This window comes from Protopterus annectens, chromosome 5.part0, assembly GCF_019279795.1.
Source record: "Protopterus annectens isolate FY-2018-M chromosome 5.part0, PAN1.0, whole genome shotgun sequence".
Lineage (NCBI taxonomy): Eukaryota > Metazoa > Chordata > Ceratodontiformes > Protopteridae > Protopterus > Protopterus annectens.
Window position 1 is genome coordinate 1,387,740,673 of NC_056735.1, and position 27,951 is coordinate 1,387,768,623.

At 40.1% G+C, this 27,951-nt stretch overlaps 1 protein-coding gene across 1 annotated transcript in view; it reads left to right on the plus strand.

Moving 5' to 3' along the window:
• Positions 1 to 27,951, plus strand: part of ME3 (malic enzyme 3) — a 1,533,849-nt gene that overhangs the window by 1,056,022 nt on the left and 449,876 nt on the right. Inside the window, exon 12 of the mRNA XM_044071202.1 lies at positions 5,675 to 5,784. Coding sequence (XP_043927137.1) covers positions 5,675 to 5,784 — 110 coding nt within the window. The remainder of the gene's footprint in view (positions 1 to 5,674; positions 5,785 to 27,951) is intronic.

Consider the following 27,951-nt stretch of genomic DNA (forward strand, 5'->3'; position numbering starts at 1 on the left):
TTCCTTCCAACTGGAACTCACCTTTCTGTCCAACATTTTGATAATGGGGGCTGCCACTTTGGTTTGCCAACGCTATTGTCCCTGTCTTCCATGCAACATTGAAAAGGTACTTTAACCACAACACACAAACAATATTCAGAACTTTGGAATTTTCAGATGGCCCTCACCCTATTTCTGTACCTTGCTACAGCAGATCTAAATTGTCATGGTGACCTCATCTACAGGAATGGACCCAACCTACAATTTGTTTCAGGCAGTGCCTCCTCAAAGGAGGGCTTACTAACCAGGTTAGAGTTCCTCATATTATGCTTTCCATCTACTCAGTGTGTCCCCACTGAAAGCATCCCTCCATCCTTGCTGACCAGGTAGAACAATATCTAGCCACCTCCATGAGCAGCTAAATGGTTTGTTAAAACCTCTTTGAAGCCATCTAAAAGTCATCCTTCAGGCAGTAAAAGTATTCTGCAATAGATGTGCCCTGCTATGGTGAGTGCTGTAGCCACTGCCTTCCTTACCTTCCAGTAAAACGTAAAAGACTCCACCTACTAGCATTATATGCAAATCCTCTTTCCTTGACTTGACAGATTCCCTCACTGCTGGCTCCTAGTGGTTACCCCCTGGTATGTGGAAGAACCTCTCAGAGAGATGCTAGTTGAACCTATGTCACACAGAGATACCATTTAATATTTTGATCACAACTAATGGCTAAATCTCAGCTATTGAAGTCCTGAGCAGGGTGTATTTAGACTCCATGTTCACGAACTCCCCAGATATGTGGGAGAAGTTCTTACAGAGGTCTGAGTTGAAGCTATTCCACACAGAAGCATCTGGTAGCATTTCCATGGCATAGGAAACAAAAACAAATGCTCATCTGAATGAGACTCTTCAATGAGAAATTCAGTGGTGAGTCCAAATTAAAATCATACGTTTATTAAAAATATGTACTAAGAATCTCATCAGAACCAATAAGACACTAAAATAATTTCCTTAAATAATGTCTTACTAAACCAATATGGCATCCTTAAATATATATACCTTAAACACTGTAGGCCAACATGCATAGTGAAGCACAAAAACACTAAGCAAAAATCTACTATGACATGTATGCAGCCATTTAGAAAATCATTCTGAAAATGCATATATTGCATCCCTACAGTTACATCTTATCTAAAAAATATATATACATAGTATTATAAAAATTGTTAAAAGCATTTATAAATGTATTGAAAATATTAAAAATATATAACTATAAATATATAATCATAAATATCAATCATGGAGAAACAAACATTTGATTATACTATCTTCATATGTAATTGTAAAATCAATACATAAATTAAAATACTGTAAAATCAAAAATGTTTTAGGCATGTACAAACATTGAAATATCGTAATTTAGCAGCCATTGTTTAAGAATGGAAATAATGGATACATGCTCATTTAATGCAGGAAAGAGGGAATTATTAACCAGTAATGGTGATTTAATCAATATGCCCAATACAGATTTGATATTTGAACATGGAGTTTTAGTGAAGCACAAAGGTTTCAACGTTTGTAATTATAGTGGTTTTAATATTATGTTTGAATATTTTTCTTTGTTTGAAAAGTGTTTTACACTTTTTCCTAGTAAACATTTTGAAGTTGTGGATTTTATTTTGGAGTTAGTTATTTACTAGAAAATTGAACCTGGCAATTCATTTAATTTGACAACTTCTCACACTGCTGGCGTCTAGTGGTTGCCACCATGACAGGCACCAGTTAAGATTTTGGCCACAACCGATGGTCACCTTCTCAGCTACTCAGCTTTTGAACAAAGTATATTCAGACTCCATGTTCATGACTCCCTGGGTTTGTGGGAGAAGCTCTTACAAAGGGACAAGTTGAACCTATCCCCCACAGAAGCATCTTCTAGCATTCCCAGGACATACTGAACTTTGGGTTTCCTAGATTTATCTAGCTGTTGCTGCACTCACCACCATCTGGTGATCAGTTGACAGCTCAGTATTGCTCCTGGCTTCAGTGTACAGAATATATGGCCTCATTCTCAGGTCAAATGATATGACCTCAAAATCAATTGTTCACCTTTGGCTCAAGATGCTATAGTGCCAAATAAACTTGTTAGCTGTCCTTTGTCTGAACCCAGCATTTTCTAGGGGCAGTTCACAACATTGACTTACGGCATGCAAGTTTAAATCAGCTGAGCATGTAAGTAAACATAATTACAACTACCCTAGTAAGAGACACACATGAATGTAATTCAATTCAGAATGCAATTCAGCTGAAATCAAACTCATGCACAGTATAATGTTAATGGGTTAAAGCAGTCACTCATATGTGTCTTTAGTTACACTTGTCAGTGTGTCTGTATGTATGTATGTGTGTGAGAGTATGCATGCACTTGCACTCAAACACATGGAGCTAAAATAGAAACACTTTGTATGAGGACTGTCACACATTGTTCAAATCAATGAAATATGAATGGCTGAGACCCTGAGATCTTTAAACTAGATTCTCTCCTACCCGTGATTGCACATTGAAATTTAAGGATTATCAAGCAACAGAGTGGCACAGTGAGTAGTGTTGCTGTTTCACATAATTGGTTTATCAGTTAATTTCTTGGCTGAAATGCCTTTTGTGCAGAATCTGCATGGCCTCTTTGTATACATGTGACATTTCTTCACACGCTGCACTTTCTTCCCACCTCCCAAAGAGATGAGGCAGGTGAATTTGATTATCAATTTGCTAGTAGGGGTATTTGTGTGGTGTATGAGTGAAGGAAAATGTGCATTCTACAGTAGACTAACACCCTATCCAGAATGGCTTTCAATGCCTTACACCCTTTGTTTCCTGGAATAGGCTATAACAACTGACCATGTGAAAGGTAAAACATATTAAAGGAAAATGGATGGATAGAATGCTAGACTCTCACTACTCATGAGTACCTCATATTTTATATTGTGCACAAAATTTGTGACCTCCACCTCTACTGCACTACGATATGATATGAATTGCTTTTACAAAGCTGCTCACCTATTGCTTTTTGTTGCTCATTTTACATCTGTGACGTGCCAGATCAACACATGACAGTACCCTGATTGCTCATACTTTCTTAGGTAAATACTAGGCTAGCAGTCTGCAGACTATTGCAAGCCTAGCCAATAACTAGAAGTTAGAATCAAACCCTGTACCTTGTATCTGTGAGGTGATTGTGCCAAGCATCCCCCTTAATCATTGTGTCAGCCCTCCTCACCATGAACACAATGACAGGTTTGCATATTGATTTATATTAGCTGGAGCAGTTGGCCAACAAAGATAGGTGTGGGCAGCCAAAGCAGTTTGCTCCTCTTGGGAAGATGGATTGCAGTTTAGTCTGCTACATAGCAGCAGGAACCTTATGGAGACTGGGGCTCACAAAATGTTATAAGGACTAAAGGTGAATATGGACAGGAGTAAATTTGGACTTGATTGCCTGGAATCATGTGAGTTAGAACATGGGAAGTAAAAGTAATTTGGAGGCAATGTAGCAAGTTTCTTTATCCGGAGTGCCCTCTTTTAGCTTTTCCTTTAGCTGCGAGCTTTTGCATAGCAGTTACCCTTAGTAGTTCTTTGGAATATTATGAAAGTTGCATCCATCATGCTAACCTGGTAAACAGATACTGAATACACCACCACGATTAAAATGTTCCAACTTTAATAAAAAAATGAAAAAACTCACTAAAACTTTTAGTCACAAAAGTTTAAAAGCAGATGAAGCATCAAATGATAAGCGCATTTGGCAGGATTGCCTTCTTCAGATCATAACGTCCTGTGCTTCATTCCACATCCTTAAACAAAGATTCACTAATCAGGTTAATTCCTTCATTGTTAGTTCCTCCTACTACAGACTGTCAATTACTTGCCTGGAGGTAAGCAGTCCTCCGTTTTAAGCAAATAGAAAGACGTTTCTGCTTCAGAATAGGTTTCAATGGAACCATGTCATTCAAGCCTGGAGGGCAGTTGGCTCTTAAGTTGTTTGTCCACCCAATTTCACGAATCTCTGTGTTTTTGTGAACATCCCCAGATCTATGTCCTATTGGCACACATTCTATAGCTTTAAAGCTACAGTAATGGCTTGGGTATGAGTTAATGTGAGATTCTAGTGCATTTTTCATATCCTTCTGTCGAATATTTCGTAAATTACCTAAAACTCTGTCTTTCAAGCGTTGATCAGTTTTGCCTATGTAGAAACAAGGGCAAAGGTGACAGCATGCTAGATATACAAGATGTTCACTTTTCCAAGTAGCTTTGCCATCATGCTAACCTGGATTTGCTACTTCTACATCTTATTTTACCATCACAAAATAAATTGGACAGTTTAGACTCTGTGAGTGCTTATTTCAAAGGCTCACATTATCTGCACTGTACTGGCAATTAACATAATTGCAGGCCACTGCAAGATGAAAATATTGTTAGATTCACATACCAGAACCCAGAGAAATGCACTCCAAATTTGAAGACACATATTATGACCACATTTCCAGAACAGCAGAGAGAATTTAAAACATAGTAAATATTGGTATGTTTTATTTTATTATTTTCTTGCTATGTTGTATTTTTCTTGTGATGTTTTCTGTTTTGGAGCTTTTCTCCAAGGGTCTCCGTTGAAAATGGGGCATTGGCCCAGTTGTACTTCCCTGGTAAACAAATGTAAACATAGCATCTACTATAGAATAGTGAAAGGGAAGGAATTTTCCTCCCCAGACCTCATGCTTGCTTTAGACCTACCATTTTTTGGGAATGGAAAACCTTGGAAACCTTCAAACAAATACTGAAAAATCATCTCAACTCTTTCTGGCTATGTTCTTGCTCTATAACTTAACCTCTTCACTCTCCTTATATGATTACTAAACTCCTATGTCTTTTACTACTCGTGACTGATGACACTTTCTCCAGATTTATTTTTTATTTTTATCGTCACTTGATACTGGTACAATAATACTGATTGATATATCTCTGTTTATACTTCTCTGATTGCACCAATTAATGTTTATATTTTTTTCTGTATCTATGTTCTTGTTGGAGCTTTTCTGCCCGACCCCCACACACACACACAGACTGAAAATGGGCTGTTTTAGGCCAGGTGGACTTTCCTGGTAAACAAATGCAGTAAATAAATAAATAAAATGTAACATTCCTGTTGGACAGCATCCAGCAATTCATACACAGTTGAAAAATCCATTGTCCAACAAGGCATTCAGTGCACTTTGTCTTCTGCAACAGAAATTTGGCTGCTCTGGGTTTCTACTGAGATTCCCTAAGATAGCTGGTCTGTGAGGTATTCATTGGGTCTTCAGTCATTAACTCGAGAGCTGGCCCAATATTAATCCAATATTCAGTCTCAGAGCTGTTCTAGGGGGTACTGGACCAAAAATACTGTTTTTAAGATGTTCTGTATCTTGTTGGTGCTCATATTAAGGTTGATTGATGAGGTTCTTGTTAGCATTAACCGGATGAACTGGGCCTTTAGCATAAAGTTTGTATCTTCATCAATTGAATGTGGATGAAGTAAGCCTCAATGAGATGTTCAGTATGTTGAACCAGACACAATGCATCTTACTAGCAGAACATATCCTTAACTTTTTGTGCTGTACTGCCAACTGAATTCCTGCTTTCCTTTTTCCTTTCTCATCTATAGGTATGGAATGAACTGCTTAATCCAGTTTGAAGACTTTGCCAATGCTAATGCATTCCGAATCCTGAACAAATATCGCAACAAGTACTGCACATTTAATGATGACATTCAGGGTAAGTTCACTGTGTCCTGTGTTGCTAATTTGCATTGAAAAGTGCTGTTTTCATCTATTAGGCCTGAAACAGCATCAGTAGAAAAACTGTAGAGTTATAGCAGCTTTTCTAAAGGTATGTACCATAAGCATGGAGGCACTGGTGATGCTGCCACAGTATTATAATGTGCTTTTAGATGCCAATGCATAGCAGATTTTTGATAAACACACTGACTGGAAGTATGTATAAACACATATAACCCATATAAGGATACAAGTCCCAGCAACATAAAAAATGTAAATTCTGCAAAACGGTGGAAAATGACATCAGACAGTTTGCACTAACAATCTGCACAGCAACCACATTTCTAAAGTAACTGTCTACCTTTATAAAGTTTTGTAGCGGCATGTTTGGTTCTTATTACCTGATGTTCATATGTACTTGGTTGAAAACAAACATGTGAAAGAGAAAATAATTAAAGCAGCACATATCATTCATTCATTTTTCAGTATTTGTTGTTATCCTATTTAGGGCAACTCACAGGACAATCAGATGTGAAATTTCAGTCAAAGGGTGAGCTTTCACATATTACAGTTCATCTTCATACTAGATATGTAAAATAAAGTGCATGTACACAAATATCTAAAATGTGTAAATAATTGATGGTATGTTGTCCTGTCTCGTCTTCATTCTTACTGGTTGGGTTCGACTCGGACGCATAATATAGCTCGAAACCTTTCACTTGACTCGTGGCTGAACACCTATGCATGCGGTGTGTGATTCCCCAGATCTCTTTTGCCGCTTAACAAGATCGGAGGTTCTTCATCTTGGCCGTGGCTAAGTTTTTGGAAATGTTATATATCTCCTGTTTTTCTTAGCTGTTATTGCTCTTTAGTTTCATAGACCTCTTTTATATAGCTAGTTATTCTTCTGGAGTTGTGTGTGTTGCTTATTCAGTACATTATTGTGATTACTGCTTAGTTGTCCGTCGTTTTAATCAAAGGCCTTTTTTCTCCCTATCCTGTCGTAAAGCCTTTAGTGCTTCCCTTTCTAGAATGTGTGTATCTCCTTATTAACTTTTTTCTTGGCTCGTTTAAGTTAGAGGGCCAAGTGCTCGTTTGAATTAGAGGGCATAGCTAATCTTTCTTAATTAGACTTTCTCTCTTTAGTAGCAGTGCTACAGTGCTAGGTCCATTTAAGTTAGAGGGCCTAGCGCCCGTTTAACTTAGAGGGCAGAACTGAACTTTTATATATATAAATAGATGTGCTGTGAGTTTATCTTCTTATAGAGTACTGTTTAGGCTTGACATATTGCATGTGTTATTTCTACTTATAGTGTTTGTAGTTAGTTTCAATTTATAGTGTTTTTTGTAGTCTTTTTTCCTTCTCATAATGTCTAAGTAGAGTAGGGAGAAGGAACCAAAAGGAACCAAAGCAGTCTGGCTTTCAAAAGTGCCAAATTTGTTAGCAGAAAATGTCTTTCACTGATGGTCATAACATTTGTGTTTATTGCTTGGAGGCCATTTACCTTCAGGAGTCATGTACCTTCTGTCATTCTTTCAGTTCACAAGTTTTGCAGGATAGAGAATAAATTAATAGTCAGAGGGTTACTAAAAACTTCATTCTCTGAAACTCTAGAAAGTCAGAGTAGCTCCTCCAAGCCTTAGTCTCCTTCTTCAAAATGTGATAAACCTTCCAAAAGACCTTCTACTTCTTCTTCCTCATAGGGTCATTCAGAACCACCAGAGAAAATATCGAACATTTCTTCAGACAAATCATTCTCTTCGGCTCCACAGCATTTGAAACCAAGAGAGATTTTGGAACTGGACAAGTCAAGTCCTTTGGCTCCCCAGCCTTTGGAGCCTAGAGAGACTAGTTTTCGGAGCCAGTCCACTGAATTACTAGTGGTCTCCCCTACCTTAAGATCTCCCATATTGGAGAGATCCCACTCACCTACCCTTTACTCCAGGTCCTCTAGAAGCCTTTTGGATGATGATGTGGATAGGGTGGTGCGCAGACTACTGAAGTCACTGGCGCTGACTAAATTATTTTCAGCTCTGACCCAACCGGTTCCAGAGCCAACTAAGACTCTTTTATCCACACCGATTCCTCCTCCGAGCAAAGCTGGATCTTTGGAGCTGTAGTACCAGGTACCGTTTGCTGTAGAATCGTCGGTCCTGAGACCTATCCAGGAGATTTCAGAACTGTTGTGTGCTTCAACACTCTTGGTGCCATCCGGGGTGTCTAGGAGCCAAAGCTCTCCAGTTGGTTCCGCAGGGGGGGACGCTCAGGCCCGAGTTTCTTCGGTTCTGAGCTTACCTCTTGGGTTGTCGGCATGGATGAGCTTGGCTCCAACATCGGGCTAGGAACCGGTGTCATTGGAACCGAGGATTCCTTCTACTTCTTCAGAACTGGGGGCATCCCTGGAGCCGGGGGATCTGCTTTTGAGATGATGAGGAGTGTGCTGTCCTCACTCACCTACAGCTCTACACAAGGTTACTGGTAGTCTTCCCCCGAAGGCATTGGCATCTGTCTCGGCACCACTCCATCCTCAGGACAGTGGAGATTCAGGGCCTCAGGCAGCCCCATTGGATGAGTCACACTCTCCTGAAACCTTCCCAGAATACCCTTCTGTGTAGGCTCTTCGGAAGAAAACATGCAAGAGGAAGCATCTGAACTCACCAGACGAGTCAGTCACCTCAGACACTGACCTGAAGGAGTCAGAAGGGTCCCCACTGTTGTCCTTTGAAGATATGTCCTTTGCCGATATCTTAGAAATCCTGAAACAGAGAGACAGCTTGAAGCCCCTCAACACTTCTAATGAAAAGTTGGTGTACCTGAAGGCCTTCGGATCTCAACCTTCAGCCTCCTGGGTGTCTCCGCCTTTTGATGAACTAATGGAATTGGTTAGTTGAAAGGTGTGGGAGTCACCAGACACAATGGAACCAGTCCCTCAGAGGCCAAATAAATTTATAACAGCTCCAGTAGAGAAAGACTTTCTTACTAAAGGTGTCCCTGTAGATGCTATGGTGGTGGCAGCAGCAACCAAGAAGGAACTCTCTGAAATGTTCTCATCTGTCCATCCACCGAGCAAGGAGTCTCGAACGATGGACAGATATGGGAAGCGTATTTTCTTCTCAGCGACTTTTTCCCTTAGATCACTGAACTACCTTACACACTTCACTAGGCTACAAAGACATCTTCTGAAGGAGTTAGGAGATACTGTCCAAGGTTCACTAACTGCAGTGGTCTCAGACAAAGTGACCTCTCAGCTATCCACCTTAAATTCCATAGTTAACTCCTCCATGAGGCTGATTTTCTATGCAGTGGATAGAGCGAGCAGGTCAGCGGGTTCAGGAGTTTCCGTAAGGAGACACTCCTGGATGCATTTGTGTAACTTTGCAGAACCTTTTAAGTCTACCTTTGTCAATGCCCCTTTCAATGGTTCCTCACTCTTTGGACCAAAAGTCAAAGATACACTCACCAGATGAAAGCAGGAAGGAAAAACTCTCTCTGCCATTGGAGTACGTTTTTCTGTACCTTCCGGGCCCTATCCTAATGATCAGAAGGGTGGAAAAATGTGGTTCAAAATATCCCAGGGAGTTTTTCAGGACGCACAAGCTGAATCCTTCCCCAGGGGCAGAGGGGGAGGCAATAATGGTAGACATCATCCACGAGGCAGGGGGGGGGTCTGCAAAACCAGGGTGTCCATGATTCCTTTTGTGGCCGACCCTTCCAGTGCTCCTGAAAGAAGGCTGACTGTCCTACTCTGGAGGTAGTCAGGGAGTGTTTATCTTTGTACCCAGAAGCCTGGCGAGATATCATAAAAGACAAGTGAGTACAAAGTATAATATCCAGAGGTTATCCCATTCCCTTTTGCTTTCCTGTCCCACAACTCAGAAGGATCCTGGACGTTCCATCCAGTCAAGGGGAACAAGCAACTATAGAGATTCAAAAGTTGCTAGACAGAAGAGTCATCCAAGAAGTCCCCGCAGACCAAATTGGATTCGGAACTTACTCAAGATTCTTTTTAGTGCCGGAAAAAACAGGGGAATGGAGACCCATACTGGATCTCAGCAAACTAAATGAATCCGTAAAGAAGTCCAAGTTCCGAATGGTAACACTGCAGTCAGTTCTTCCCTTTTTAGGGAGAGACAATTGGATGTGCTCAGTAGACCTTCAAGATGCGTACTACCACATAAAAATGGACAGACCATCGAGGACTCACTTACTCTTCCGGCTGGGAGCCAGTCACTAACAATTCCGAGCTCTGTCCTTTGGTCTCACTACAAACCCAAGAGTGTTTATCAAATGCATGGCAGTAGTCATGGCTCACTTGAGATGGCTAGGATTCCAAGTGTTTCCATACCTGGATGACTGGCTCCTGACTGCCACCACCAAGCATCTACTACAGCAGTCAAGAGACACCACTTTACAAATCTGTTCTCAATCAGGGATAACATTAAACTTGGAAAAACTCTGCCTTGTTGAATGTCAGCATATTACGTTATAGGAGCAGAAATAGACACTGTCTCTGTGATGGCAAAGTTACCTGTAGAAAAAGTTTTTGCTCTCAGACAACAGATTACCGATCTCCTGCCAAAGACAAAAGTAACAGTGAAAACAGTTCTAAAAGTCCTAGGAACCATGGCAGCAACCATAACCCTAGTTCGTTTAGCCAGGATGCACATGAGAATTTTTCAGTGGCTCCTTTTTTCTCAGTGGTCCTTACAAGAACTTCCCATGTCTCACCAGATCAGAATTACAGAGTCATGCAAGAAGGATGTAAGATGGTGGCTCCTTTCCAGTCATGTCATGTTAGGTCGACCCTTTACCCCACAACAACCTCTGGCAACAGTGACCACAGACTCCTCCCAGATAGGGTGGGGGGGCATTATCTGGGGAGGATGGTCCAAGGCACATGCTAAGAACACAAGACCCATTTTTACATCAGTGTTCTAGAGATGAGAGCAGTGCTCTTGGCATTGCAAGCACTTCAGGACTCTCTTTCACTAGGAACAATGGCAATTCAGTCAAACAATATGTCGGTGGTTTGGAACATAAACAAGCAAGGAGGAACCAAATCTTACTCCCTTTGCCGAGAGGCCCTCAGGGTATGGCAATGGACAATCTCTTCCCAACGCTCTCTGATAGCAACGCACATTCCGGGGAAGTCAAATGTGATAGCGGACAGGCTGAACAGAGCAATATTGATGCCTCACGAGTGGTCCCTAAAGAAAGAAATAGCGGAAAGGATATGCCAGAAATGGGGCCAGCCTTGCTGCAACCTATTTGCCACTCCTAGAAATGCCAAATGCAGCAGCTACTTTGCCCTAATCCCCCCTCTGGGAGAGTCACCAAGGGATGCACTTGTCCACGATTGACCCTTGGGACTACTTTATGCATTTCCCCCTTTTCCACTAATACCCAAAGTAATTCAGAAAGCCTACTCGTTGGGAAGCAGGATAATTCTCATCGCTCCATATTGGCCTTGTCAGATTTAGTTTCCCTTCCTCCGGCCTTAACAGGAGGAACCATGGACTCTGGACCCAGTTCCAGACCTTCTGACTCATATGTCGGGAATGTTCCACCCCTCCCTCCAAACCCTCAATTTGACAGCATGGCTGCTCCAGTTCCCAACTTAGTCAGGCTTCACAATTTTATGGAAGTAGTTAAACATATCTTGGTATCCTTGCACAAGGCTACAACGAGGAAGCTATATTCAAGTAAATGGAAAAGGTTCTCATACTGGGCATAGAGTAAAAACATCAACCCCTTTTCTGCCCCGATCACTTCTATTCTTGAGTTCCTATCAGAGCTTTTTCAACATGGTTCAGCTGCAGCTATTGTTAAAGTGCAGTTAGCTGCAATCTCAAATTTTCACATAGGCGATGGAACTTCAAACCTGATGTCACAGATTATGTAAAGCGTTCTTGAAAGGTACACTCCCCTTTAAAGAACCTCTCTCAGCATGGGACTTGAATTTTGTTCTAACATACCTGACCTTAACCCCATTTAAACCCGCATCAACTTGTGACTTCAAATTTCTGTCTTGGAAAGCAATTTTCTTAGTTGCTATTACCTCTGCAAGAAGAGTTTCGGAATTGCAAGCTTTATTAATCAGACCTCCTTATTTGATCTTCCATAAGGATAGAGTATCTCTCCGAATTAACCCATCATTTTTTACCTAAGGTGTGTTCACAAAATAACTTGTCTTTCCCTAAAATGGCAACAAGGCAGAATACAAGCTACACCAGTTAGATGTGCATAGACAACTTTGCTTCTATTTACATAGAACCAAAGATTTCAGGAAGTCTGATCAATTGTTTGTTTCCTTTTCAGAAGTCAAAAAAGGCATGCCAGTCTCTAAAGTTTCACGATCTAACTGGCTCTCAAATTGTATTACCTTTATTTACAGTTCTAATAACAGACAACTACCATTCAAAGTCGAAAGTCACTCTACTTGGGGCATGGCTACATCATCCACTTATCTAGCTAGACTATCAATGGACAATATTTGTGCCAGTGCTACATGGGTAAGACCTCACACCTTCATTACTCATTGCAAAGTAGATTTGGCCTCCAGGACAGGGCCTCCTTTGGTTCCACTGTGCTGAAAAGTGTACTCCCACTAACCACCCAGGGAATATGGTGCTAGGGATGCTGTGCCATCCAGTAAGAATGAAGGTGAGGTAGGACAACATAACATAAAGAAGTTATGTACTCACTATAACGGTCCATGTTTGTTGTCCATCTCGCTATTCATTCTTATGATCCCTCCCACCATCCTCCTGTCTAGGGCTTCTAGAGGACCTAGAGGAATTTCATCCTTGGACAAGGAGCTCCTTTGACTTTCTTTCTTCTTAAGTATCTTTTATTATAGGACTAGTGTACATATATGGTTAGGGTTAGCAGCAGACAAGATCTGAGGAATCACACATTGCATGATGGGATAGGTGTTCAACCATGAACCAAGTGAAAGACTTTGAGCTATATTATGTGGCCGAGTCAGAGCCGAGGATCAGCACTGAACCCAACGTAAGAATGAATAGCGAGATGTACAACAAACATGGAACATTGTGGTGAGTACATAACTTCTTTTTATCGCTCGCCAGGTCAGGATAAAACAAGCGAGCATCGTGGGTTCTTCAAGCATCTTTATTGTATGCAAACACATCATAAATGAGGTTAAGTAATTTTAACTTATAAACAGATTAGCTATCATGCATATAGATGTTCACATGTTGGCTGCACCTTCAAAATGGTCCTGAAACCAACACGTGCTTGGTATTTATATGCACACACAGAGCTCAGAAATGCTTCTTAAAGGTACATCACATCTATTATTCTACATCTTCTGTTTTTGAGGAAAATAAGTTAGACATTGTCACAGACAGTAAGGAACATGCAATTTGCAAAGAAATGAGTTTAATCATGCAATTATACAAAGCTAGATACATATATACAACTATGTCCAAGTTGCTGTGTATTTCACACTAGGCTTTGAAATGTGACCATATCATGTGGCATAAAATTTGGGATCTGGTTTAGTAACTGGGATTGTCTCTGCTGACTGTTCAATCTTAGGAATATTGGAATCATCTGCAGGAACAGTATTGGGAGTCAGGATATGTTCTGGAACAGGAATATCATCTGGATTGCTCTGAAACTTAGAGTCTTTATCACAGGTATGATGCTGCGATATCGGTTCTTCTACAGGAAGAAGATGTCTGTAATTTCTCCTGTACTCCACACCCTCGGATTTAACAACATAGGATCCCGGCTCTACACAAATACTCGTTATGTGACCAATCCAGTCGAAACCTTTCACCATTTGTATCATAACTCTCTCTCCTTTTTCCAATGGACAAAGAAATCTGCTTGACTTATTATAGTTGGACTTTTGGAAAAATGCTTTCTAGATAACTGGGCTTTGATGGCTTGCTTGTTCTTAGCTTTAGGCCTCAATAAACTAGAACTGACAGGCAATGTTGTTCTGGTTTTCCTAGATAGAAGGCTCTGAGCAGGAGAGCCAAGTATATCATCACAGGGTATGTTTCTGAGATTGAGTAAATTCAAGAAAACATCAGTATTATTACACTTTGACTTTTCAGGTAATTGCTTTGCACTCTGTACTGCACGTTCAGCAAATCCATTTGATTGCAGATACTCTGGACTACTAGTAACATGTACAAAGTCCCATTCTCTGGCAAATTTCTGAAACAATTGACTAGTAAATTGCATACCATTGTCAGAGATTAATTTCTGTGGACTGTCATGGACTGATAAATGGCATTTCAACTTAGTAATGACTGTAGTAGAAGCTAGATAAGGTAGTAGATTGATCTCGAACCAATTTGAATAAGAGTCTACCAGTACTAAGTAATGTTGATTGTTCCACTCAAATATTTCTGTAGCTACAATTGACCAAGGTAGATCAGGAATTTGACTTTGCTGAAGTGTCTCTCTTTGCAAATGCGCTTTAGTACGTATTACATACTGAACAGGAAGAAAATACTCTATCAATGTCTTTCACTAGAGAAGTCCAGAATACTAGTCCTCTTGCTCTTCTCTTAGTAGATTCAGAACTCGGGTGACCACTGTGATCCTGCCAGCCCAGCTAGCTGGAATTTTGTAAATAATTCTATGTTATTTGTGAATATTGCTATGATTTATACAGAACTGTATGTCATGTACTGAGCTTCAAGAATGTGACCATAGTGTACCCTACTGGAAAAGAATAGAAATGTATATAAACTGTATACCTGTGCAAATGTATGTTTTAATAGTAGAAGATGGAACATACAGAGTTAACTTGCAAAACGTCAAGAAAATAAGTTGAAATAATCTAATCTAATGTAATAAATTTTGTTACGTTTCTGTTAGCCTGGGAATTGAAGGCAAGTGACAAAGAGTGATATCATCCAAGCTAACCCAACAGTAATGTTGATTATTAATTTAAGAACTCTCTCAGAGAAAGTCTGTGCATTTTGTATCTTGCCTTGGAACATCCACTCATCATCAGCATTACATTTGCCTTGCTCTGTAAGTAAGTTATTTAGGGCATAGTTTCTTTTAGAGATAGTTAGGAATATAGTAAAGATTAGTTCAGATGTTTTCTGTATTTATTTGAGACCGTCCTGCAATGTTGTTTTCAAATATTTCCTGTGATTCTGAACTCTGCAGTTACTGTGTTGATTGAGTTTTGTCTTGTTCTTTTATTATTTATTATTAAATATATTTAAACCTTTTAATTGTGGCTGGTTTGTTTAGAGGTATTTAAGCTCTTAAAGTACTTGCATATGTATTTGATGTCACTGTGCAGGCCACTCCTAAATAGCCTTGAAAGTCTTGGTCACACCATTTGGATAATAGTTACATTACACAGTAGGATTGGACACCCTTTGGTAAGGACCTTATAGTAGCTGATAAGGTTGGCTGGTGGCAGCTGGTACTACCTTATAGTCTGGGCAGAAGGGGGCATAGCTAGTAAACCTGTGCCAGCCTTTCCCGGGTGTGTGTGTGTGTGTGTGTGTGTGTGTGTGTGTGTGTGTGTGTGTGTGTGTGTGTGTGTGTGTGTGTGTGTGTGTGTGTGTGTGTGTGTTTGTATATAAATCAGATTTCAAAAGTGTGTGTGTGCCAGCTACTTGGGCAGGGACACGAAGCACTGGTTGGACAGACAGTGTGCTGGAGGTCTTAGCTTGCCCACTCGGCTGAGATCTTAACCCTATAGCTGTGCCAGTGGAGAGTCTTATTGGGGATCTGGAGAAAGAGGGAAAGACCAGCCCTTGACTGACTATAATCTCTCTGTGCTCTTAAGGGAAATTATACTTTACTGCATGTGTACTTGTCATCCTCCCAGTGTGTACGTCCCTCACGTGCTAGTGGTGAGGATTGAGGCTCCTTGATTACTTGGCCAGTGCAGTGGTGTCACAACTACAATGCAAAATCTGGATATATTCTTGTTGTAAGGAAGCAGAAACAACAATTTTTGGACCTTTGAAAATAATGTAATCTTCCATCAACAACTCATCTCTGTAAGGAAAGTAAGAGTATACTTCTGCTGGTACACTGGATTATTTTGGCGGCCATCTAACACTAATATAGTAATTGAGCTTCTTCAAAGCTGGATCAGTCAATGTATCATGTCATAGCTCATCAAGTCTTGTGGTAGAAAAATTACGCACTTCCATGACATCAAAATCAAAATTCTCTGCGTGAAGCTGTTCTGTTGTATTTCTAGGCACCCTGGATAAGGTATCAGCCAGATAAAGAAGTTTGCCTTTCGTATAGACCATTCTGAAGTTGTACGTTTGCAATTTTAGCATCATTCTTTGTAATCTCGTTAGACCAGAATGCATAGGATTCTTTAAAATGGTAGCTAAAGGTTGATGATCAGTTTCAATCTGGATTTCCCGACCATGGATATATCATGAAACTTGGAACATGCAAACACTATTGCCAAAAGTTCTTTCTCAATTTGAGCATATTGCATCTCAGTTGGGGTAAGTGTTCTAGATGCATAGGCTACTGGCTTGCCTTCTTGAAGAATAACTGCACCTAAACCAAGTTTTGAAACATCACAGGAAAGAGTTACTGGTTTGTTGACATCATAATATCTTAATATTGGAGGGGTAGCAAATTTCTGCTTAAGAATTTCAAATGCTCTCTGGTGCTGGTCTAGCCATGACCAAGTAACATTCTTCGTATGAGCTCTCTCAAAGGTGCTGTCAACTCACTGAAGTCTGGTATAAACTTGACTGAATAATTGACCATACCAAGAAAACACTGTAGAGCTTGCATATTGTCTGGTGCTGACACTGAAGAATGGCTGCTTACTTGGACAGGTCTGGTCTCAAGCCCATACTTGTAAACAAATGACTTACATATGTTACTTCTGGTACTCTAAATTTGCATTTCAGAGGATTGAGCTTTAAGTTCACTTCACATGCTCTGTATAGAGCTCTCTTAAGATTTCTGTCATGCCTTACCTCACCATTGCCTCAGGCCAATATATCATCAACTATTATGGCACAAGGATAACCCAAAAAAATGTGCTCCATTGTGAGCTGAAAGACTTTACTTGCAGAATTTATTCCAAATGGCATACTGAGGAATCTATATCTTCCAAATGGGTTACTGAATATAGTCAGTAATGAAGATTTGCGATCAAGCAGCACTTGCCAAAATGAACTCTGTGCATCTAAGACAAAAAAAAAACAGTGGCATTCAGTATCAAGGCTGCAGCCTCTTTGACTTTATGCATGGGATGACGCGGTCTCTTCAACACTTTTTTCAAATCTCTTGGATCAATACATATTCTGATTTCATCTGAGCCTTTTTTATGAGCTGCTACCATGGACGACACCCATTTGGTAGGTTCTGTAACTGGGCAAATTACACCTTGTTGCACCATTTTGTCCAGCTGAGCTTTGACCTTATGCTGCATAGCTATCGGACTCGTCTTGCTGGTCTGACCACTGGCTTGATAGCTGGGTCTAGTTTCATGGAATACACAACTGGAAGCTTTCCCAATCTGTCATTGAAACATCAGCATACTCTGAAAAAATAGTTTTGGTGAAACTGGAACTACGACATGTGCTTATCTGATGAACTTCTTTGGTAAAAGAAAGCAGATTCATTCTCAAATTGTCTTTGCGACCCAACAATGACTGCACAGGTCTTTGAACCGCATAGACCAATAGGTTATAACAGTTCTTGGCCACATAACAGGAAAGTACCACTGAGCCTTCAGTTTGAATTTCTTCACCTCCTTAAGCTACAAGTTTCGCACAACTAGTCACATTTAGTTGTTCACCAGCTCTGACCCTTGCAAAAGTATCTGCAGAGATGGCATTACACTTTGAACCAGTGTGTACTTTAAGCTTAGTAGATTTACCATTGATCTGGACTGTTCAAAACACTTCATTTCTGGCCAATAAATCTGCTGCATCAATCCTTTCACCAATCACTGACACACCATTCACATAGAAAGCAGACTGTTGCATGTGTATTTGACTAACTTGCCTTTTGGAGTGACCTTTCTTTGTAACTGTGTGAGGCATACTCGATTTACAGAATCTTTGGAAATGGTTCCATTTCTTACACTTATGTCATTGCTGACCATATGCCAAGCACTTTTCTCTACTGGGCACATGGTTGGTACGACAATTGTGACAGTTAACAATGAAGCTTGATTTAGGTTTTGTTAATTCACTCATGCTGTAATGAGCAACATCTGTTTTGTACTGGGTACCCTTGGTTTTGTACTGAGCATGATTTAACTAAACTGTTCTTGGAATATGCTAGAAGACTACGGGTTTTGCTTGGAAATCTCGCAGGGGCTATTGCTACCACATGCTTAGGCCTGCTCTTGCTTGTCACATGTTGTATACTGTCTACATGAGTTCTGGAGCCTACTGAAACCATGCTCTTATCACTAGCAAGCACATTTGTGTGCCTTTCCGTAACTTCATGAATCTGACAAATCTCAGTGACCTTTGTGAAGATTGGGTGAAGATAGATGAAGGCTGCCAGCCTAGCCAGATAGGATTTTATACATAATTCTGTCATTTGTAAATATGAATGTTGAACTACAGACTTGTTTTCTTAATTGAAAGAATATGCTGTGAAATGTTGAACTTAAAACAATGTAGCAACATTGCCCTCTGCTTTAAAGAAAGCTAAGTCAAGCATTTCTTGTCTGTCCTTTGAAGTTGAAATTATTTCATGGCTGTCCATTTGAAGTTAGAATTTGGAGTCGATGAGTCTGGAGTGAAGCATCCTGACTATTGTTTTAACTTAATGAATAATTACTAGAGTTTACATGTGGAATGCCTTTTATTGATGTAGTTTCCTGCAGGTGCAAGATAACAGGAATGTAGTATCTGTCAGCCTGGGAACCCCAGGAAAGTGTGAAATGATGGAATGGGAATCAGGGCTGAAAATAGCAATTTAAACAGAGAGAAATAGAAGGCATTAAGCATTTTTGTCTTGACCATCCAACTCACAGCACTGCCTGTTGTCATATGTAAGTCATTTTAGACTTGTGTTTTCTTTTAGAAATAGCTAGAAACTGGAAAGATTAGACTGAGTTCTTCTGTGATGTCAGAACTGTACTGATTTATTTTAAGTATTTCTGTGTGATCTCTGAACTCTTGACTAGCACTGTGTAGTAGAAAGTATTGTCTTGTGTTTTTAATTATTTATTATTAAATATTTTTAAACCCTTTTAACTGTGGCTGTTTTGTGTAGAGATAATTTAAGCTCTAGAGTACATTGCATATTTATAGAGTTTACTGTCCAAGTCACTCTAAATAGGCCTTGACTGTTTAGTCGCAAATACCAATTGGATAATAATATTGCACAGCGATAACTGGACACCCATTTAAGGGCCTTTGAGTAGCTGATAAGTATTAGTAGATGGTGGCAAGTGGAACTACTGTATAGTCTGGGAGAAAGGGGCACAACTGGATAAACTGTGCCAGCCTTCCCCAGGAGTGTCTATGTGGTTGTATAAACACTTCTCAAAGTGCATGTTTGTGTGTGTGTCTGTCAGCTACTTGGGCAGCAATACAAAGCACTGATTGGACAGAGAGGGTGCTAGAGGTTTTAGCTTGCCCGCTAACCTGAGATCTGGAACCTATAGCTGTGCCAGTGGGGAGTCTTATTGGGGACTAGGAGAGCAAGGGAGCAACCAGCCCCAGACTGATTGTGATCTCTGTGTGCTCTTAAGGGAAATTGCACTTTACTGTGTGTATTTGTTATCCTTTCCTCATATATGAGATGCCCTGTCTGGTGTTAGTGGTGAAGATTGAGGCTCCTTGATTGCTGGGCCAGGGCACAGGCGTCACAACCTACTCAGTGTTAAATCGCTGTCACAAAGCAAAATCTTTCTAACAGTAGCATTATTAATACCACAACAAGTCTGTCCTTTATAAACTCATCCTTTAAATCACCAAACCTACAAGTCTTAGTTTCATTTCTCAGGTCAGTAATATAAGCTGCAAAAGTCTCCCCTTGCTTTTGATCTCTTGTGTAAAACAAATGCCTCTGTAGTGTAGCATTAGTCTGGGTTTACACATTTCTGTGAATTTGCACTTCAGACACTCGAAGGACTTCCCTTGATTCAGCCTGCATAACAACACAACAAGCGTTTCCTTCACCTATATACACTGCTGGTGCATAGACAAATGAACGCTCCCTTTCAATGGCTTCTGACCCTGCTAGGTTCAGCAAAATAAATGCCCTGGTATGTGCCTCTTTATCAGAATAAGCTGCTTGTATAAATATATTGGATTCTTGCTCAAATACTCTCCAGTTCTCTGCAATGTTCTGATCAAACATAAGTGGTTGTGGCTTGCGAAATCCGTCTGCCATATTGACATATCTCAGTGAAAACTCTTGTAAATGTGCATGAATATACACAGTTGTACATACATATATGCTTGTGCTTGAAATCTATGCCACTACTTGTAACAACACAATGAGTCTTTGTATAACTGAATTTTACGAAATAAGATTGCTGGGCACAGCAACAATTTGAAATCTGTTTACTGTAAAGCCACTTGCCTTGAGATTATTTTACTACATGAGCCGTTTATCTTGTAAAAGCAATAATGCTAAAGTCATTTATCATCATTATTTTACTGTAGAGCCTTTGTCTTGTAACTGCTTTAATGTCAAACCCATTTATCAACATTTTGCTACCAAACTCACTTATCATCATATTAAGAAACATTTTGAACAAACTGAGCAGTGGAAGCTGAGAGCAAGAAACATTCGGAATGAACTGTATTTTGCAAATAAGTTATCTCAAAGCAATGGCACTCTACGAATAAACTGTTTAGAAGTAATGTCACTTTGCGAATAAATTATTTTGAAGTAATGGCACTTTGTCAATAAACTGTTTCGAAGTAATGACACATTGCAAATATATTGCTTCAAAGTAATGGCATTTTGCGAATAAATTGTTTCAAAGTAATGGCACTTTGAGAATATATTGCCTCAAAGTAATTGCATTTTGCAAATGTATTAGGCAGAAGAAGCTCAGAATGAAAAACACCTCAAGATAACTGCACTTTGCAAATAAACAGTACACAGCACACTGAAATTTCTCCAAAATGGTGGCACTTTGCTAAACAACTCTGTATAGCGCAAGAGACACTCTGTAATGGCAGCACTCTGTGAACAGACACACCCAGGTACAAGAAACTTTAAGAAATGGCTTCACTTGACTGCACTTCATGAAATAATTGCACTTTGCACATATCAAACTCTCTGGAATAAATGCACAGCAATAAGCACACATTGTAAACACTCATACACTTTGAGATACTTTGAACAACTCTAGTTATGCTGTTCAAGGCTTCCATCAATACGAAGTAGTAATTTGCCAAAACACATGCAGTCACCTTTGCTTTATTTATACACAGCGTGCACTTTCCTGCTCTTTCTGTTATAGTTGTTTCTCTCATTGAATTTCTTATTGTGCTTTTTATGCCCTCGTGTTATATTTGTTTTGCTTATTTAATCTCTTTTCATGCCCATTATACTTTGTTGTGCTTGTTTTAACTCTTAACATGCAAGTTTTACTTTAAACTTGCTCATTTTACAATTCGGAAGTAATTCTGAACCCCTTATGTGCTTTTGTAATGCTCATTTTATCAAATTGCTCAGTTTTAAACATTTTGTCTGATTAATGAGCTATTTTCTACTTCTCATTTGCTTAATAAAATTTTCTGTGCTATTCACTTGCTTAACAATACGTTTTATGCCCTTGTAATGCTGTTAACCTCTTTTAATAAACAAATCATTTGTGTGTGTTCTCTTTACCTTTGACTTGTTTCTGGCCCATATTTTTGCTGTCAGTTATTTTAGTTCACCTTCACTATTCCCTCTGTACCTCATGGCTCCGAAAAACAGTCTTTGCAATCCCACTTCTGACACCATGTCGCTTGCCATGTCAGGATAAAACAACCGAGCATCATGGGTCCTTGTTCATGCAGCTTTATTGTATTCAAACACATTATAAATGAGGTTAAGTAACTTTAACTTATAAACAGATCAGCTGTCATGCACATAGATGTTAACATGTTAGTTGCACATTCAAAATGGCCCTGGAACTAGCATGTGCTTGGTATTTATATGCACACACAGATCTTGGAAATGCTTCTTAAAGGTACAGCACATCTGTTATTCTACAATTATATTAAATATGCATCCCATTCTAATATAATAAAGTATATGTCTTAATGTCCTGGTTGTTAATTTAGGGTTCAGTGTAAATTATTTGCTAAGTCCATAACCAAAATAAGTCTCTGTGTCTGTCTGTTATTGTGATTCCTTGAATAGCAAATATCTGACTCCTTGCCATAATAATTCATAGCAACTGTTTTCCAAATGTAGACTAAGTTTACATCCCATTTTATATTGTTAACACATTTCTGGGTAAACCAGCTTTATTATCATGTCCACTAATAGTCCTCCAATGTTTTAAAATATGCACTCAATCCTTTCTACTTAAGCTTGGTAAACACTGTGTAAATCTGATATGTAATTTGTAGCTAGCTTTTCTTTGATAGAAACAGTAGGAGTGATTCATGGATCTTTTGTACTTGGTGTATGTTTAGTACAAACTGTGTATATCAGGTAGTAGTTTTATTAAAAAGCATTTGCTGTTATTTTGAAAATTTGCTATGTACTGTGTAAGTTTGCTACTGGAATTCAAGTGAAGAAAGTCTGGTGCCAACTATGTAAGCATGATAGTCACTATGTAAGTCTGGCAATACAATTAAAAAACATTTGGTTCTCATTGTATAAGCTTGATATACACTGGGCAAGTCTGCTTCTGGGCTTCATTCCAAGAATGTTTGGTACATCCTGTGTAAACATGGCACACATTGTGTAAGTCTGGTAATGGCATGCAGTTCATGAAGTTTGGTACTTTAATAAATCTGGTGTATAATGTTATGTATCCATCCTTAAAAATAATTCTGGTAACACATATTAGAGCACTCTGGTATTTGCTGTTATTTCAAAGCCTACCTTCTTCTCTTAAATTTTACTTTCTTTTGTTAGTTGTATTTATAACCAGCATGAACTATCAGCTATGCCATATTTTTTGCAGTTGCTTATCTCTTTGCAAATAGCTTTCTACCATGAGGAAACTCATTTCTTCATATATTTTTGTGTTCATAGGTTCATAGATTCATAGAAGGTTACTAGGTTAATGGACCTAGAGCCCTAACAAGCCTAGCCATATTCATCCCAAGTTGCCCCATTTGTCATGGGTTAGGTGAGTGAAGTTTGCAGAGGTAATGGTCTATGGTAGTAAATAATGATGTCTTCTGTCCAGGAGAGACATGAGAGCTACCCCAGGAGTGAATTTGTGGTCATCCATTCATTGATCTAGGTTGCATTTCAACAGGGCCAGTAAGAGTCTCTGTTTCACGTGAATCATGTACATAGCTTTACACTGTGAGCTGGTCGTTCATAAAAGTGCCATGGTACTGTGTAGAATGTAGCACTTTGAGAGAGATTCATAGACTTTGATCTTAGCACATTGGACCCTTTCAAACAGTAGCTTATTCAGAGACATTGGGGTAGGCTATATAAACACATTGCGACTGTTTTCTGATGGACACAGATGTGATCACAAAAAAGTGCATCTTTTGGAAGTCGGAAAAAAAGATCATTTTTGCAGAGGGGGGCCAAGTACTCCTGCAGCCTCTAAGACCGAAAACTGTGACCCTGACTCCACATCCTACTTATAATGTGCTAACTCCAAGATTTTAACCATAACTTTATATGTTAGAGAGAGAAGAAACCATCAAAATGCAGCAATCTTGATTTTTAAATGTAAAAAATTAGGAACTGCACTGTGGTGATTGCACATTACAGTGCCACTCTTTAGTATGCTCTATTTAAACCTGGCACTCAGCTATGTAACAGGGCTATAGAAGTGATATATTATTGAGCACCAAGTTTGTTGATGGTGAGCAGTAGATAATCTTATGCCTCTCTAAAGAAGAGTGATAGCACAATTCACGTGTCTACGCTGCATACAAAGGCTGTGTACAGATGTAACATTATATTGCAGTTCCAGAGATGCATTGGCTGAAGTGAGGTCTCTCTGTTGGTACAGGACCAGAGGCGGTGATTCTGCAGCCACTTCTCGAATAGACATGCATGCACATTTGAACAATCTTACACCATGCTTCTGTGTAAAGATGCTGCTGCTGCAGCACAGTAGTACCTTAGCTGACCCCACAGGTACTAGTAAACACAGCTGCACACATAGACACACATGCATGCACACACACACACACACACACACACACACACACACACACACACACACACACACACACACGCACTCACATTAAATCATTAAAAATTCTTCTTTGAAGCTACCTTTATTCATCTGCAAATACTATACCTAGTCAATTGTCCTGACAGCAGTACAGGGCAAATAAAGTCCATAAGGTAGCAGAAGTGTATACTTCTGTAACATCATAAGCCCATATGTGATGATGAACAGTAGTGCACAAGGATGAATAATGATCACAGTGTGACTCAGTGACTGACTTTCTGACCTGCATTGCTTATTCCTATGTACTAGCACTAGCAGAAAGTGTCCATACTGTGTGCAGCCATCCCAGTGTGGAACCTTGTACATACAGCATATTACTAAATGGCTCCATGTCAGTTCAGAGCATACCGTGCTGCCTGATGTGCACCTTTACTATGTATATAAAAGTGTTCTTTACCTGGAAAAAGTGGGTGAATTTTTCAGTTGCTAAATAGTTGCCAAATGGAAGAAGATGTTTTCTGACTTTTCTGACAGGTAAGTGGGGTTTCTGTTGCCAGTGCCAAAACTTTTTTGATATACTAAAAGTTTTGGCATGTGTGTGTGTGCATGCACGTGTGTGTGTGTGTGTGTGTGTTTGTGTGTGTGGGCAAGGGTTAGAGTAAGGTCTAGATAAGGGGATAATTAGGTCTAAGTAGGGGGATAGATATAGTGTTGGGGGACTAAGGGTTACAGTTAAAGTAAGGGCTAGGAAAGTGGATAGATTTAGTGCTGTGCACGTGTGTTGATGGATGTTGTGTGCCTGAATGTTTTTTGCAGTAGTAGTGTTACGAAAAGGGATTTTATAAGGCAAGCTGTAGGGCTAGGATTAATGGCAGGATTAGTCTTAGGGTTAGCATGCACTATTTAGGTGGTGGCAGGGGGATAATATTCCAGTATAGTCCATTTAATGGAGTACTGTGTGCAAAGACTTCTGTTTTTAGCTTATAAAACAAACAGAAAAAGTGTAATGGCCATAAATGGCTTAGATCCAAGTAGGTATTACTCAATTTATTACTCCGCAAAACAGATAGTAAAAATTGCATTTTCACATTGATGTCCAATCTGAAATGTTCTTCTGTGTCTAGTATCAGTGTAACAATAAACCATCTTTACCTATGTTGTTTTCAACCCTGAATGCTAAAAGCAGCAATTTCTTTCCCTGAAAGTACCAATGCAGGCCTCAAAGCTGGAATTCACTGATTCTGTTGTTTTTGATCATGTAGGTACGTTTAAGTGTCGCTCCTACAGTGTCATTCTAAGGGGATCCAGTATTTGTCTGCCAGGGACGACATGATCAACAGACCACGAAGCTTTGCCAGAGATGGCCTGCACCTGTCGCCCTTGGGATTCCGGATACTGGCTAAGGCTCTTGCCAGCCCTATATTGCCTTTTTTAGGCAAGGTTCAAATAACAAATTCACCACCATAACCGGTACAAGCAAGCAAAATCTGAGGGTAATGCTACTCAATGCTAGAAGTCTAAACTTTAAAATGCACTCACTCGAAGCACTCCTTAAAATGGAGAACATCGACATCTGTGCAGTGACAGAGACCTGGTTCAAAGCTCCAGAGAGCACCCCTGCATTTCCAGGCTATACTTCATACCACACCTTTCGGCCACCTAACCTGGAACGAAGCACTAAAGATGGAAGTGTGTCCATATTCATTAAGGATAGCCACACCTCCAGGCTAGTTGCACAGCATAATGCATCCGAGAGCAACTAACTCTGGGCAAGACCGCAATACAAATTGTAACTTGCTACAGACCCCCCACCATGCCCCAGGATTCCCACTCCTCATTTCTTGATACACTGGAAAGTATTAGGGTACAACCCAACACCCTAATAATGGGCGATTTCAACTACCCCACCATTAACTGGGAAAACTACTCATGTACCAACTCATTTGCTCAACGTTTTCTGGAATTCATAAATTCCAATGCCTTGGATCAACTTATTCACACTCCCACCAGGTGTAGCAATATCCTAGACCTGGTCATTACCAACATGGGCAATCAGTGTTCCACACCAGAGGTCAATTCCTCATTGGTCAGATCCGACCACAAGCTAATCACCCTAGACATCCACATCCCGCCCCCACCCCCAGTTAGGGAAACCACCGTAAAAAACTTCTCCAAAGCCAACTTTACACTACTTAAGACTGAAGTGGCAAACTTCATGACACCCATGCATACGGACAATAGAGGTATGACTGCTGAATCCTACACAAATGCACTTTATAAGCACTTACATGAGTGCATGGATCATGCTATCCCTAATAGAACCAAGATGCTATCCTCCAAAAAAAGAAAGCCAATCTGGTGGTCCTCTGCCATAAACAAACTCTACAACAGAAGAAAGAAACTGTTGCAAAAAAGAGTAAAATCCCATGACTGGAGGAACTCCCTGGTCAACTTCAGTAAAAAGCTGAGATCCCTCATAAAATCCTGCAAAGCTAGTTACGAAAACAAAATTGCCACTGACTATAAAGACAACTACAAAGTATTCTATACTATGTCAAGAATCTCAATGGCAACACTCAGATCTGCTCTGAGTTACAGCACAATGATACTAAATATACAGAACCAACTGATATTGCTAACATCCTGGCAGATAGGTTCAGTGCTAACTTTACCCCCCTCTCACCCCCTAGAGGGCCCATCTCTATACCGGAAGAATGCAAAGTTCCTGTAATCATGGCTGCACAGGTAAAAAAACACACTCTCCAAAGCCAAGAACACAGCATCCATGGGACCTGACAATATCCCAGGCTGCGTTCTACACGAACTACAGAATGAACTGGCACCCTACCTAAGTACTATGTTCAATCATCACCTCACCTCAGGCTTTGTGCCCACTGAATTGCACATCGCGATGGTTATCCCACTCCACAAAGGGGGAGCCACGATGGACACCGGGAACTGCTGCCCCATTAGCCTGACGAGCCTGGTCTGCAAGGCCATGGAATGTATTATCATGGAACTCATAAACAAAGACATTGGTAATCTCCAAACTCTGGACCCTACCCAGTTCGGGTTTGTAAAAAGCAGATCATGTCTCCTAAACCTGATTGACTTCTTTGAAGCAGTCACCAAAGCCATAGATGAGGGTAAGGTGGATCACACAGCTTATCTAGATCTCACCAAGGCTTTCGACACCATCCCCCACTCTGGAATTATAGATAAGCTCACTAAACTAGGTATAAATCCCTATGTCACAAGATGGGTTGCCAACTGGCTCACGGACAGAACCCACACTGTGAAAGTAGCAGACGCGAAATCCGACTTCAGACCGGTGACAAGTGGAGTACCACAGGGTTCTGTCCTGGGTCCTCTCCTGTTTGGTATCTACTTCTCTGAAGTACAGGCTAACACAGAAGGTCTTTGGCTAACAAAGTTTGCAGATGACTGCAAACTAGGAGCCATAATCGAAACTCCTAACGATGGGGACATACTACAAAAGGGCCTCACTGAGACAGATGCCTGGTGTCAAAGCCATGGCCTGAAGCTCAATGCCAAAAAGTGTATTGTCATCCCCTTTGATAAAAGCTGTGTACCCATGAACTACCACATAGGTGGTAGTCTACTTAACGCCAAAAGTGTGATAAGAGACATTGGGACACATGTGGACAGTAGTCTCTCCTTTGATAATCACATCACCACAGTGGTCAGGAAATCCTTCTACATGGCTCACCTCATCACAAAAGGTTTCTCATCCAGAAAAAAAAGGTCATTGTTCCCCTCTACTCAACACTCATTAGACCCATTATAGAGTACAACGTCCCTTTTGGAATGTACCTCACAAGACATCTACAACATCTGGAAAGGCCACAGAAATA